Source organism: Phycodurus eques, chromosome 10, assembly GCF_024500275.1.
Source record: "Phycodurus eques isolate BA_2022a chromosome 10, UOR_Pequ_1.1, whole genome shotgun sequence".
Classification (NCBI taxonomy): domain Eukaryota; kingdom Metazoa; phylum Chordata; class Actinopteri; order Syngnathiformes; family Syngnathidae; genus Phycodurus; species Phycodurus eques.
The window spans coordinates 1,086,430-1,101,532 of NC_084534.1; the positions used below are offsets into that span (position 1 = coordinate 1,086,430).

Here is a 15,103-nt window from a genome sequence, read left to right on the forward strand (position 1 = left end):
GCATTCCAGCAAGCACCCACGACCCGCCCCGAGTGTGGGAGGTGGACCCAACCCCCCAGACCAGGCAGGGACAAAAGCCCCACAGCAGGCCACACAGCCCGCAGCCTTAACTCCCCCCACCCCCACGAGAAGAGGAGGAGGCGACCACAGTGGTACGCAAGGAATGAAAAGAAGCAAAGCAAAGCAAAGCAAATTTATTTATATAGTGCATTTCATACGCAAGGTAACTCAATGTGCTTTACATGATCAAAAGCATTCAAAAACAAATAAAAAAAACAGCTTGTAAACATTTAAAACAAAGTACAACAATTAAAATAGCATACAGTGCAAAAAATATCATTTAACAGTGGAAAAAAAGTACCCTGGACTTAAAAACATGCACACTTGGGGCTGATGTCACTTCTGTTGGCAACTTATTTCATTTGTGTTAAGCATAATAGCTAACTGCTGCTTCACCGTGTAGAAGAGGAGGAAGCAGGCCCCAGGAGCGACATGGGGGCCCCACCACTCCCCACCAGTGTGTGGTGGGGCTGGCTACTGGTGGGGGCCCCACCACTCCCCACCAGTAGCCAGCTGGCACCGCACCTGTGGAACATGAGCGAGTCCACCAGCAATGCCCTCCGGGAGGTCTATCTAGTCATCCGGCCCCCAAGATCAGGAAGGAGTAAAGAAAGTCCCGCCCCCACAGACGCCGAAACCGCAAACACAGGGTCAAGAAGAGAAGACCCCCACCCCGTGCATGTGTCCTTTCATCATGCAAATCAGTCTAAAGTGTGAGAAAAAAACTAAACAAACAACAACAACAAAACAAGTACATTCATGAATAAGAGAAAATAAAGTGAACAAAAAATAATATACTAATAAAGCAACAACAGCAACCTTGACAACAAAGAATACAGAAATCAAAAGTATACTTTTATACGTGCAGTATCGTCTTGTTATTGTCAGATGGCAAATGAATCCAAAATCTAGATTTAGCATGTTGCGGAAGGGTGACCAGCTGTCTGCGTGTATATGTAATTGATTTTTTCGTTCTTGCTGATATTTTTCCTAACGCAATATTTTCTCTGATGAAATTTAGCCAGTGATTGCTGTTCATATATTTTTTTTATTTTTCCAGTTTAATAAAATTAAACCTGACCTGACGAGAAATGATTGTGAATATTTATTTGGGAGGTCGATTACACTGGGGAACAATTTGAAAAAAAAAAATTCTGTTGAGTTCGATTTTTATGCTGATTAAAACTAAAATTGGTATGCTGATTCCAAAATTGTAGTCAGTTTTTTTCGAGCACGTCAAGTTTTTTCTCCACAGTTTACCCTCCAGATCAGCAAAATTCCAGTGATTAGCTGTAGTAATACTTGGCAGCTGATTATGATTGGACTCATCTACAGCTACGTGGCAACTTGTTTGTGCAGTCACAATTGAGACAGTGCGGGGAGAGGTGTGTGCAGCTCCCAAATAGGTCAGTACTATCAATATCTGCAAACACAAAGCTAGCATAGTAGGAATGAAGAGCATTTGTGCCATATCCTTTGTGAAACATAATAGTGTTAAATAAACATTGCAGTGATGCCTGTGTCTTTCATATTTCATTGTATGTCAATATTTGAAATGTTTTATAAAACAAGCACATACAGAATCTGTTAAGTACAATATTTTTCATATTTTTGAAGAAAACGGGGCTCTATAGTTAAAAAACTTGACGTGCTAGAGAAAAACAGATCAGTTTTGGATTATTCACCCAGCGGTGCTGGGAGAGAAGGTACGGAATGTTCTTGTTGATAGTGGGAGAGGAACTAGTCATTCCTATCTCAGACGGCTGCGATCAACACAAGCTAAAATAAGGAGAGAATGCCAGAGCAGGATGGCTTGGCGTCAACTGAAGCTTTCCAGGTCCTCCCATTACTTGTGTTGTAATTGTGGGGCAACCGGGGAAAGATTCGCCATTTTCTCTACGCAAATGCAAGGCTTGGTTCTAGGGAGGAGAGAAAACGCCCAGAATTCTGTCAACATATTTTTGCTAAACGCTTAAGAATTATAAACGGCTCAAAATTTGATCTGTGCGAGTTTCTTGATTGGTTTACCTTTCCTGAGAGAAAACGAACACGCAAAATTGGTGAGGGTGGTGGTAGTTTATTAATGTGTAATTTGGGCCTTTGGCCCTGCGTAGGATATAACGCCAACTCTCCAACAAATTGGTGACTCCCGACGTGGTCTCGGAAAGGTTGTTTCTTGGGACCTCCGTGGCTACACCATTCTTCTGCAATATCCAAGGCATGCTGGAAAAAAAAAGAGGTAAGGGAGAAACTTGTTTATTCAAATTCTCCTGGTTTGCTGCTAATTTAAATTGGGATATTGTATAATGAGGTGTGCGGCACAGTGACCGACTGGTTAGAGCGTCAGCCTCACAGTTCTGAGGACCCGGGTCGGGACCTCGTGCAAGGGGCACAAAGGAAATAGTTGGACAGCCAACTGCGGCCGAAGTCGAACTCAATAGAGGTCCTTTTGTGTGGTGGTGCGGGTCTCCGTGACGGATTTGGCACACTCCCCTACATTGAGTTATTCCGTAGGGTGGAGGCGAGTCTCCCTTATCGTTGAGTCCAATATACCACCCCAGAGACAGGGGTGGTTGGACCGCCCGGTTTGACTAAGGCTTGGGAACCCAATTGAAAATTACAGAAAATAAATAAAAATAAAAATAAATCAAGCAGACAATAACAAACATTTTTACTTTATCTTTTTTTGTGTTTTGATTTGTTATAATGGAGTTTACGTGGAAAGGAGAAAATATTAATATTGACCTTGAGGGTATTGGAGATGGTGAAATTACAGTCGGAGAACAAATTATGTTGATGTGGTTGTATTTTAAGGAAACAATCCCCGGGGATAAGGAGGGAAGGTCGAAGGCCATCTAAAAGATGAAAAGCATGTGGAAGAATGTCAGGATCCTGGCTTCTTCCCTAAGAAGGACGAGAAAACCAATTTATTACAGGCTTTGGTCCGAATTTGTGATGCCTTTGCGACGCAAGAACAAGGTTTGACGAAAGAATGTGAAAAGAACAAAAAATGCATTTAAGGAGCATATAAAATGATCAGACAGAATGTATCAACTGGCGGACTCCCCCAAACTGCAGCAGACAGTAAAAAAAAGAGCAAAAGAGGAGAAGTACAGAGAAGAACAGAGGGGAGGGGGACTGAGCGACCCTCCGCTCCTCACACCCCCTGGTCCCGCTGTGCAGACGCCGGTAGTAGAGCTAAGTAGAGGGACAGTAATGGTTGAAATCAATGGTTATCAAACTGTAGGTGGCAGGCCCTCTCGGGGTCGCACCGATATGCTCTCTAGTGTGGTGTCTCCTTCAGGCCCGGTCCCGGACAGCCATGGGAACACGACCGGATTGACAATACAGGAAGCCAATCTGGTGGCTGGCTGGGAGAGCATTCAGCTTGCTAAAGAAGTCAACCTCGGCGTATGACTCTGTGAAAAGGGAGTTGGACTAAATTAAATTTCATGATATTTTCGACTTGGATGGTTTATGAGTGCGGCCCATTTGAGATTAGAGTGTAAGTGTGTGAGTTTGTTTCAGAGTTTGTGTGTGTTTGTGAGATTGTTTATATGACTGGTCCGGCATCGGTAAACGAGGTGGCAGATTGTGAGCAGGAAGCAGATGAGTGCCCTGAGGGGAATCTCCAGTTGGAGTAGAGGAGGTCAGGTAAGACAAAGAATAAAAACATAAAACAGGAAATTCTTGGGGCCCTCCTGCCTTGTTCTGTTCATACACTTATGTATATTCCTTTCAATGTCTTATCGCACATGCTTAAGTGAAAAACGTCCTCCCCAATTCATTTCTGAAATGCCACACAGTGAATGGTGTTATATGTGAGCGAGTTCAGGGCCCCACCCAGGTCTCTCTCACTCCAACTGTGTTTTTTGGATGGCGAGGAGGAGACAGGCCTTGCTTATTTGTCACGCTCGCGCCGAGATTGGACTGAAGCTTCAGGTGGTGATCCATGAGCGACTGGTTAGAGCGTCTGCCTCACAGTTCTGAGGACCGGGATTCAAATCCCGGCCCCGCCTGTGTGGAGTTTGCATGTTTGCCCCGTGCCTGCGTGGGTTTTCTCCGGGCCATCCGGTTTCCTCCCACATCCCAAAAACATGCATGGTAGGTTCATTGACTCTAAATTGCCCGTAACTGTGAATGTGTGTGCGAATGGTTGTTTGTTTATGTGTGCCCTGCGATTGGCTGGCAACCACCTCTCGCCCAAAGTTAGCTGGGATAGGCTCCAGCACTCCCGCGACCCTGTGAGGATAAGCGGTTCAGAAAATGGATGGATGGAAATTAAAGGTCATCAGTGGTCACTTTTTTCTGACTATTTGTATGTCAACTGCCATTGCCTCACATGTGTCTCTCACGCAGGATCAGAGTGAATGGTATGAGATGGACGCGACAGCTGTGCCACACATCACGTTGGCTGTCAGAGCCAACCATCAATTGAAAGATTTGGGTCCCATGATTAGAAACCACTGATCGCCATTCCCGATGTCGAGTTTTCATCATCTATGTCAGGGTATCACATTTTGGCATTTTGTTTACAAATTCCTCGATTGTATAACATCACCAAATTTCACATGACCATGGTAGATGACCGACAGATCATCCTGAGGCTGAGAGGGTTCTGGCGCAGTTGACTGAGGCACTGTGGACTCAGGGTCCAACTGATGTTGGTTTCTGCTCCACTCTGCCTCCCATTATTTTTTCTGTCTCCCCAAAGCCCATCTAGCAGAAGCAGTATCGATGCAGTCCCGAGACCGAGGAGGGCATCTGGGACACCATCGCAGGTTTGAAGGAATCACTGGTCTTGGAGCCCTCGTCGTCTTCCTGGAACACTCCAATTTTGCCTGTGGTGAAGGTGGTGGGAAAGTATCGCATGGCACACGCTATCAAACGCATTCATTCTATTGTCACAACGCCTACTATTCTGGTCGCAAATCCTTTTACTGTTTTGAGTGCAAATGACCACACACAAATATTTTTCACTGTTACTGACTGACCGAATGCTTTCTTTTGTTTGCCATTGGTTACGCCGACCTGACTATTCCAAACCTTTTCATTTGGAAGTTTCTGAAAACTCAACCACAATCTGTGGTGTGCTTTTTCAGAAGGGGGATGGTGAAAGACATATCCTTATGTACATAACTGTACAGTTGGACCAGACTGAAAAACGACACTCACCATATACTAGATATGTGGCTGGATTGGCCAAGATACTACAAAAGACTTCACACATTGTGATGTCACACCCGTTGACAGTACTCACGACACATGGTGTAATGGCATATGTGACTTCATCAGCATTCACAAAGTCATCTTTAGGACAGACCCGCTGAGAGAACATCTCGAATGCAATACACATCACATATACAGATGAAGGCATTAACTCATTCCCTGCCAATGCCGTCGAAAGACGTCAATGGCGTTTTTTAACGGGGATGGGTGGGGGAGGGTCTTGTGCAGTTTATTTTTGCCAAGTATGTCCAAAACAGACACATTTCTTGTGTGTTTTGGACATACTTGGCAAATAAAGATGATTCTGATTCTGATTCTGATTTGTGATTATCAAGCCTCTGGATAACTGCAATGAGGATTGGCACCCGGTAGAGGGCAACAATGCCTTCAGTTGAACGTCCCTCCCTCAGAGGAAGAAGAAGGAGGGGGCAGGCCAGCGGGGTCCAAGAGACAATGAGAAGAGACAAACATAATTGCGACCGTCAGAATGCATCAAACTCATTTTTTCTCACGGGCCACATCATAGTTATGACTTCCCTCAGAGGGCCGCTACAACTGTGAACCCATATAAATGAAAGATTACCTCAGATACTGTAATTACATACAGTATATACAACACATTGATGAATAACCAGTTTTGAAATCAGAAGCCTATAAAAACATGTTTTTCGACTATTACATTTCTTCTCAAAGTGGGATTGGTAAAAAAAAAAAATGCTTGCAAATATCTCAATGGTATTACACCAGAACACAATGAGCAATTTGTATTTGCTTTCGCGGGCCACATAAAATGATGTGAAGGGCCAGATCTGGCCCCCGTGCCACCAGTTTGACACCAGTGCCTTAGATCATGCAGGGAATAAAGGATGACGTTCCGAGCTGATCGCTTTGCATCAAAGCGCAAAATGCCGGCCCAGGATTTGAATAAATGGGATCCGGAATCGTCAGAGAGTGAACCCCCTTTTGGATAGCCAGAGCAGCTTCATTCTGACCTTCCTCCGACAAAGACGCCAGGCACTGCTGCCTACCGGTCCGAGACCCACACCCTCCCGCCCCCAAACCAGTCCCCCAGGAATCCCTTTTTGATATGTATATGTGCACAGATGTGATTAGTGAGAAAAATATATACAGTGAGTGGTGTGAGTGTGTGCTAAGTGAGTGATTAAGAGGCATGGCTCCTGCAGGTCGGGCCAATCAGGCCGGACAACAACCGACGAAGAGGGCTGCCCCACCCATACCCGCAGCACCTACCCCGGGACCACCCCTCTCCCACCACACTTCCACCAGGACCTACTACCCGACCCCAAGTGTGGGCGGTGGACCATGTGTCATGTCTCCTCTCACCATGCAAACCGATTTAAAATGTGTGGGAAAAGTAAAATAAATATAATAATAATAAAACAACAACAACAACCACGACAACAAAGTACAAAATTCTAAAGTTTACATTCACACTTTCACATAGTGTTGTTATTGTCAAATGGCACCCTACCCAGTCAAAGGAATCAAGTCTAGATTTAGCATGTTGAGGAAAGGTGACCAGCTATTTACGTATATATGTAATTGATTTTTTCGTTATGCTGATATTTTTTCTGACGCAATATATTCTATGATGAGATTTAGCCGCTGATTGATGTTAATAGCTTGTTTGTTTTTCCAGTTTAATAGAATTGTGTTCTTTGCGGTAGCTAACGCGACAAGTAATGATTGTAAATATTTATTAGGGAGGTCGATTATTCTTAAGTCGCCAAGTATGCACAATCTTGAGGAAAGTGGAATCCTACAGTTTAAAATATACGAGAGTTTTTCTATAACCGAAGACCAAACGCATTGAATTGGTGTGGATTCCCATATAGCATGAAAATAGGTGTTTGGAGTATTTTTGGTGCATTGCACACATATATTAGATAAAGAGAAGCCCATTTTATGCATAGATTTATTTCACTTTGCGGGTGAAGCTTCACCATTTGCTTGACAAACTCCGGCAGTTCGAGGGTGCTTTGGAGTGTTGGTATTCTTTTTATTTATTGCTGCTTTTAATTTATTGTATTGAAAAAAGTTTCGGCCTTTGATTTGGAATTCTTGGAACAGTTCATCGCGTGTCCTAAAAACATTATTGTCAAATAATTGTTCTAGGTGGTCAATTCCATGTTGTTCCCATGTACTAAAATGAAGGCATATATTATTTATTTCGAAATCTGGATTATGACAGATTGGGAACTAATTGAGATCCTGTAGATTCTAAACTTTTCCACCAAGCCGTTAATGTTGATGTGATGACTGGGTTCTTGAAACATTTATGGCGTTTAAGACTTAAAATCCGAAAGTTGTTAAAGAAAGTCCGGAGTAGACTCCCTTATGTTTAGGAAGTCTTCCCTACCCTTCCTTGTGTAAGTGAGTCGCGTAATTTCTTCAAAGATGAACGAAAAACACAGAGCCATTTTGGTTAGGTATTGATAGTACTGACCTATTGGGAGCTGCACACATCTCTCACCGCACTGTCTCAATTGTGACTGCGCAAACAAGTTGCCACGTACCTGTAGATAATCAACTGGCAAGTCTTAGTACAGCTAATCAGTGGTATTTTGCTTATCTGGAGGGTGAGCTATGAAGAAAAACTATTTCAATCTTTGCGAATTACCATGACTTGGATGGAATCGATACAGACCATAAAATATATACCTGTTTTGAATTTGAAACAAACCATATTTTATATATCTAATTAGGGTCCTGTGAACGAACGAGTGTATGAAACCTGTGGGGTTCAGTACCTCCAACAAGGTTAAGAACACCCGCAGTAAAGCAATGACCGTAACCTAATTATGACAGCGTCAATCTTTCATCGGGCCCCGAAAGCTAAACTCTTTACTGCCAGCAGGAGTGGCGGCACTGGCTGGAGGCAGCATCGAAGCGATACGTGGTTTTGAGACCATTCTAACCTTGAGTATTGTATCGGATCAAGTCAACAAAAAAGATCCAAAAAATCCTTGTCGAGCCAGTCAAGTCTAGACCCTGTTTGTGACATTCACATTCACTATCACCTTACCACCTCCCTTTTATGGAAAAATGACAAGAACAACAAATTCCAAGAGCCGGGAATTCCCAAACTCTATTTGATCGCGACAGTGTCCTTTGGCAAAGAGGAGGAGACAAAGTCAGCCCACACTTGGAAATGGTTTCTGCGAACTGGCTCCCACTTTGTCTATAGTGAGTTCAGGTAAAAGGTGCTACCTCAACCAAAAAAACCTTCCATTTGTGTGGTTTGTTATAAGTAGATGTTTGAAAACTACTGATAGTATTTAAATGAAAATTATGACAAAATGCCGCTTTATTTATCATGTGATATTGTGAGACATTCCATTGTATCAAAATGCATCCTGAGGGCCATTGCTGGCATGCGACAGCCTAACTTACGATAACATGTACATAAGAACAACAATACATCCATTTGTTGATATCATGTGTTCAATCCAGCACTGAAACAGTGTGCGCTCTATGCTTGTAGGTCAACAATGCAAGAAGAACTGAGGAAATACTTTTTACTACTGTACAATTACTCGAAAACTTTTAAATGGTAAATGCGAGATGGATTGCACTATATATATATATATACACAGTGGGTACGGAAAGTATTCAGACCCCTTAGATTTTTCACTCTTTGTTATATTGCAGCCATTTGCTAAAATCATTGTAGTTAATTTTCTTCCCTCAATAATGTACACACAGCACCCCATATTGACAGAAAAAAATGGAATTGTTGAAATTTTTGCAGATTTATTAAAAAAGAAAAACTGAAATATCACACAGCCATAAGCATTCATGTATATGTATAGATATATATTAAGACTAATTTATTGCATGACTGATAAGTTTGACCACAATTCAACTTGGATTTGGTAGCCTTTCAAAATAAAATTCTCCCTAAAATCAGTTATATCTGGATTAATTTGTTACGGAGTCCAAATTTATATTATTCATAAAACCTTTACTCACTGTCTTCTTCTTCTTTTCCTTTGGGCTTGTCCCTTTAGGGGTCGCCACAGCGCGTCATCCTTTTCCATAAAAGCCTCCTCTCGAACACCAAGTGCCCTCAGGTCTTCCCTCACGACATCCATCAACCTTCTCTTTGGTCTTCCTCTTGCTCTCTTGCCTGGCAGCTCCATCCTCATCATCGTTCTACCAATATACTCACTATTTCTCCTCTTTGTCTCCAAAACATCGAACCTTGGCTGTCCCTCTGATGAGCTCATTTCTAATTTTATCCATCCTGGTCACTCCGAGAGCGAACCTCAACATCTTCATTTCCGCTACCTCCAGCTCTGCTTCCTGTTGTCTCTTCAGTGCCACTGTCTCTAATCCGTACATCATGGCTGGCCTCACTACTGTTTTATAAACTTTGCCCTTCATCCTAGCAGAGACTCTTCTGTCACATAACACACCTGACACCTTCCTCCACCCGTTCCAACCTGCTTGGACCCGTTTCTTCACTTCATGCCCACACTCACCATTGCTCTGGACAGTTGACCCCAAGTATCTAAAGTCCTCCACCCTTGCTATCTCTTCTCCCTGTAGCCTCACTCTTCCCCCACCACCCCTCTCATTCATGCACATATATTCTGTCTTGCTTCGGCTAATCTTCATTCCTCTGCTTTCCAGTGCATGCCTCCATCTTTCCAACTGTTCATACACCTGCTCCCAGCTTTCACTGCACATCACAATGTCATCTGCAAACATCATGTTCCACGGAGATTCCAGTCTAACCTCATCTGTCAGCCAATCCATTACCACTGCAAACAGGAAGGAGCTCAGGGCTGATCCCTGATGCAGTCCCACCTCCACCTTAAATTCATCTGTCACACCTACAGCACACCTCACCTGAGGCAGCAATCAGCCAGCCCCATCTCAGATTGCACAATCTCACAAAAAAAAAAAAAAAAAAAAAAAGCAGAAATGTTACAGCATCACAGTATCATATATTGGTAAAATCTCTGTACTACAGCAGTGGAGGCTTTTAGAAAGTTTCTGCTCTGATTTGATTCACTTCTCAAATATAATGTGTTCAGACACTAATATGCATTCTGATTTTCAGTCAGGCTTTTTTTTTTTTTTAATATTTGTGTGTTTTGTATTTAGTTTTCCTGATCGCAGACTGTAAAACCGCTAATAATGCTTGCTGCGAGGCAGACACTATTCTGCCACCACACTGTGGCAGGTCCCCTTCTAACACCAATGTTTCTCCTCCCCCTTCAGCCACAGCGCATGAGAGCACACAGGATCACGTTGGTGCTGTTCTTCTATGAATCTATGCAGACACCTACTGTATATGCTTGGTCACCTATAGGTCCTTTTACTTTGTCAGACTAAAGGCTTCTCTTTAATCTATACATGCTTCCCCTGGGGGACGTACGTCATCAGCTTCCACAGTTACGCAGATGGCACACAGCTTTACATCGTTCTGTCTCCTGATTGATACCCTTCTTAACTGTATTTTAGGTATTAAGCCATCTCATCCATCCATCCATTTTCTATGCTGTTCTATGCTGAACCTATCCCAGTTGACTTTGGGCAATGGGGTACAACCTGGACTGGTTGCGAGCCAACCACAGGCCGTGAACTGCATAGCCAAACAACCATTCACACTCACATTCACACTTATAGACAGTTTCGAGTCTTCAATTTAACATGCATGTTTTAGGAAACGTGGGAGGAAGTCTGAGTACACCGAGAAAACCCAATTGCAAACTTGTAAACCCCACCGTCCAGAGGTGAGAATTAAACCCGAAAATCACCAGTACCACATGACAAAAAAAATAGCTTGGAAGTTTAGCTCTTATTGGTATAACGGGAGAAAATCTCATGGTGTGGCAACCATAATCCCCCTGACTTCAAAGGGAGCAGTACAGCCAAACAGCAACACTGGAAGCTCATTATTGCATACGCAAATACATACTCAAATACAGGCAAAAGCTATAGTTGGATTTATATTTTCAAGAGTATGAGAGTTTTTAAGGTGATATTGAAACCGGCTCTATGTTACTGTAACTTGATTGGCAGATGCCAGATCCAGTATGTTCTTCGGTCAGAATAGACTTTATTTAAAAAAAACATATATACAGCACATCTCTACTTTAGATTTTGTTTTGCGTTATTTGCATAATTTATTCCAAAGGAAGAGCCAATTTAAGCAAAAAAAAAAAAAAAAAAGTTCCGAACAAATTGAGAAGAATATACACCGGAATTTATTGTTCATCACGTCACTTTAAGCATCACATTACACAGACTAAAGGTAGGGTCGCATAGTGGGTTGTATTTTATTGCTTTTGTATTTGATGCTAAATGCTTATTGTACACTTGTATGACATTTTAAAAGGCTAAACTGTAATTTAAAATATTTCCTTTACAGTACAAAGTGGAGTTTGCAATATAAAAAAAAAGCATAGTTGGTAAAACTGTCAGTATAAATCTTGCAGTAGTGCATTAGGAAAATGATCTTTGAAAAAATCAGTCCTCTCTGGCCCAATCGTGTACCTCTAATGTTATTTTAAGGAAACCACCGCGGCCAAGGTAAATCAAACAACCAGAGACAGAATGCATGACCAACGAGGTGTCATTCATTTGCGTGCTCTCGCAGGCACACTTACTGGTTGGTCACCTTCGGTCTTTAAGGAGCTTTGTTGAAACTATGGCACAATATAGCTAACAACTGGGCAGAAGACTAGCTAACACCTGGGTGCCCAATAGGTCAATCGCGATGGACCGGTCGATCGCAAAGGGAGCGTGGGTCGATCCCGTGGCATGACTTTTGTTTTTTTGTTTTTGTTTTTTTGTTTTGTTTTTTAGACGTTGCAGGATCATCCGTCCTCACTGTGAAATCTGTCACTGGATTGACATACAGGTCAGTCAGTGAGACTTCTGACTTTTCTGACACATGGGTCAAAGCGAACGTGTATACAACGGTGCTGCATGCCGCAAAATTCCAGCAGACGAGTGAGTTGTCTTTGAGCCTCCAATTGATTTCGTCTTCTAGTGGGGGGGACGAAGGAAGAAGCCAAAAACTTTCCACTTCCATACAGAGTGGGAGGAGGATTTATTTTCCCAATGTTGTTTTTAAAGTGCGCTTGCCTCATCTGTCAGTGTCACACTGATGTGAGATAGATTACTCGAGGGAAATACCAGCAAACATTTCGTGACCTCTGCCCTGAGATTAGGGAGTTTTTTTGTGTAATTAAACTATATATAGTTGCGTCAAAAAGTGATGTAAAAAAAAGTGTTTGTCCCCTTCCTGATGTCTTTTTTTTTTTTTTTTTTTGCATTTTGTAAGTCACACTTAAAAGTTTCCCATTGTCAAACAAAGACAAAGACAACACAAGTAAACACAAAATGCAATTTTTAAATAAAGGTTTTTATTATTAAGGGAGACAAAAAAAATCCAGACCTACACGGCCCTGTGTGAAAAAGTGATTGGTTAAAGTGGTTAAAACATACAGTAACTGTGTTTTATCATACCTGAGTTCACTTTCTCTAGCCACACCCAAGCCCGATACCGCCACACCTGCTCTCAATCCAGAACTCACTTAAATAGGACCTGCCTGACAAAGTGAAGTAGACCAAAAAATTCTTAAAAGCTAGACATCATGACGAGCTCTAAGGAAATTCAGGAACAAATGAGAAAGCAAGCAATTATAGAATATCAGTGTGGAAAAGGTTACAAAGCCATTTCTAAAGCTGTGGGACTCCAGCGAAACACAGTGAGAGCTATTATCCACAAATGGGGAAAACATAACAATGGTGAACCTTCCCAAGAGTGACCGGCTGACCAAAATTACCCCAAGAGCGCAGCAACAACTCATCCAAGAGGTCACGAAAGACCCCACAACAACATCCAAGGAACTGCAGGCTTCGCTTGCCTCAGTTAAGGTCAGTGTTCATGATTCCACCATAAGAAAGAGACTGGGCAGAAATGGCCTATATGGCAGAGTTCCAAGACGGAAACCACTGCTGAGCAAAAAGAACATGAAGGCTTGTCTCAATTAGTTGTTGCTGCTTAGCGTGGCCCAACCAGGTTTTAGGGGAGCAATAACTTTTTCACATGTAGGGTATTTTTTTCTCCCTTAATAATAAAAACCTTCATTTAACAACTGCATTTTGTGTTTGTCCATACTGGATCTGGCCTGCTAGGCCATATAATCTGAGTTTATAGTTTAAAGAAGAGAATGATATACAATAATCTGAAACACAATTGCATGTACAGTATTTCACAGATCTGAAACGATGAGAATACTACAAACATTCTTTGCCCTCTCCTGTGTCATCTGGGAATGTACAGGACGTGCACAGAAACAAATGTCAGATGAGATTTATAGTATGTGATACTCAAGGCATCCATCCATCCATCCATTATCTGAGCCGCTTATGCCAACAAGGGTCGCGGGAGCACTGGAGCCTATCCCAGCTATCATCAGGCAGGAGGCGGGGTACACCCTGAACTGGTTGCCAGCCAATCGCAGGGCACATATAAACAAACAACCATTCGCACTCACATGCACACCTACGGGCAATTTAGAGTCTTCAATCATCCTACCATGCATGTTTTTGGGATGTGGGAGGAAACCGGAGTGCCCGGAGAAAACCCACGCAGGCACGGGGAGAACATGCAAACTCCACACAGGCGGGGCCGGGGAACCCCGGTCCTCAGAACTGTGAGGCAGACACTCTAACCAGTCGTCCATCGTACTCAAGACACTCAAGGCTAAATTTAATATTTCTGTAGCAGAGAGATCAAGGTTCTAGCGTTCTGCACTTGTTTGACTTTGGCGGAGTAAACAACCTTATGCTCTCGGTGAGGATGGCCAGGCAATTACATCCATCCATCCATTTTCTGAGCCGCTTATCCTCACAAGGGTCACGGGAGTGAACATACGCCATGGAGAAGAATAATCAGTTGAGCTTGTATTTAAGACACATTGGACAGATCAAAATGCTACCAACTGCATAAGGCTACTTTTGAAAACAAACCCATTCCAAAATCCATTACAGCCAAAGCAGTTCAAGTTCGTCGCCAGATAGACCTGCTTGACATGGGGAAATGGCGAGTTAAGCACACTAGAGCTACATGTTGGTACAACCTCACCATAATAGAGGTATTCAGCAGATACACCTGGTTCAGACCACTGAAGACGAAACGTAGCATGGAGTTTGCCAGACATCTTGAGGACATTTACATTGAGCATGGCCCACGTAAGGCATGATCATGGAAAGGAAATCAAAGATGCAGTGAAAAACCTCATGGAATCCATTCAGATGAAAATAATTCAGAGCTTGCCATATCTTCCCCAGAGCCAAGGTAAGGTGGAGCTAAGCCACCGTGCACTCAGGAAAAAAAGATAATGTACGACTTAGTCAACTATCACCAAAGAGGAGTCAACTGGGTCAGACATCTTTATGAAGACCCAAAGTAGGTTTTGAGTTTGATGAGGTGCAAAAAGGCATGGAAAGCCAAGACAACAACTAAAATCTATTAATAATCAAACAGCAATAAAGCCCCTTGTCAGTGACACAGGGGAAAAGTATTGAATACCCAATTGGTATTTATTTAACACTTTGTACAAACGCCTTTGTTTGCTTCAAGACGCCTCCAGTATGGAGAAACCCGTCGCATTTATTGCTCTGGTGTGATTTTGGCCCATTCCTCCACACAAGCAGTCCTCAAATCCTGAAGGTTCCGTGGGCTTCTTTAATGGACCTTGAGTTTCAGTTCTTTCCATAGATGTTCGATTGGATTCAAGTCTGGTGCTTGGCTGGGCCATTCTAGCAG

General features: G+C 42.7%; 1 protein-coding gene across 3 annotated transcripts in view; it reads right to left on the reverse strand.

Moving 5' to 3' along the window:
• Positions 1 to 1,603: 1,603 nt before the first annotated feature.
• LOC133408737 (uncharacterized) overlaps positions 1,604 to 15,103 on the reverse strand; it is a 52,453-nt gene continuing 38,953 nt past the window's right edge. For 2 of the 3 annotated variants that reach the window (XM_061687917.1, XM_061687915.1), the window contains one exon: positions 1,604 to 2,283. In XM_061687917.1, coding sequence (XP_061543901.1) covers positions 2,252 to 2,283 — 32 coding nt within the window. In that variant the 3' untranslated portion in view covers positions 1,604 to 2,251. The remainder of the gene's footprint in view (positions 2,284 to 15,103) is intronic. The other variant, XR_009769318.1, reaches the window with a different exon arrangement.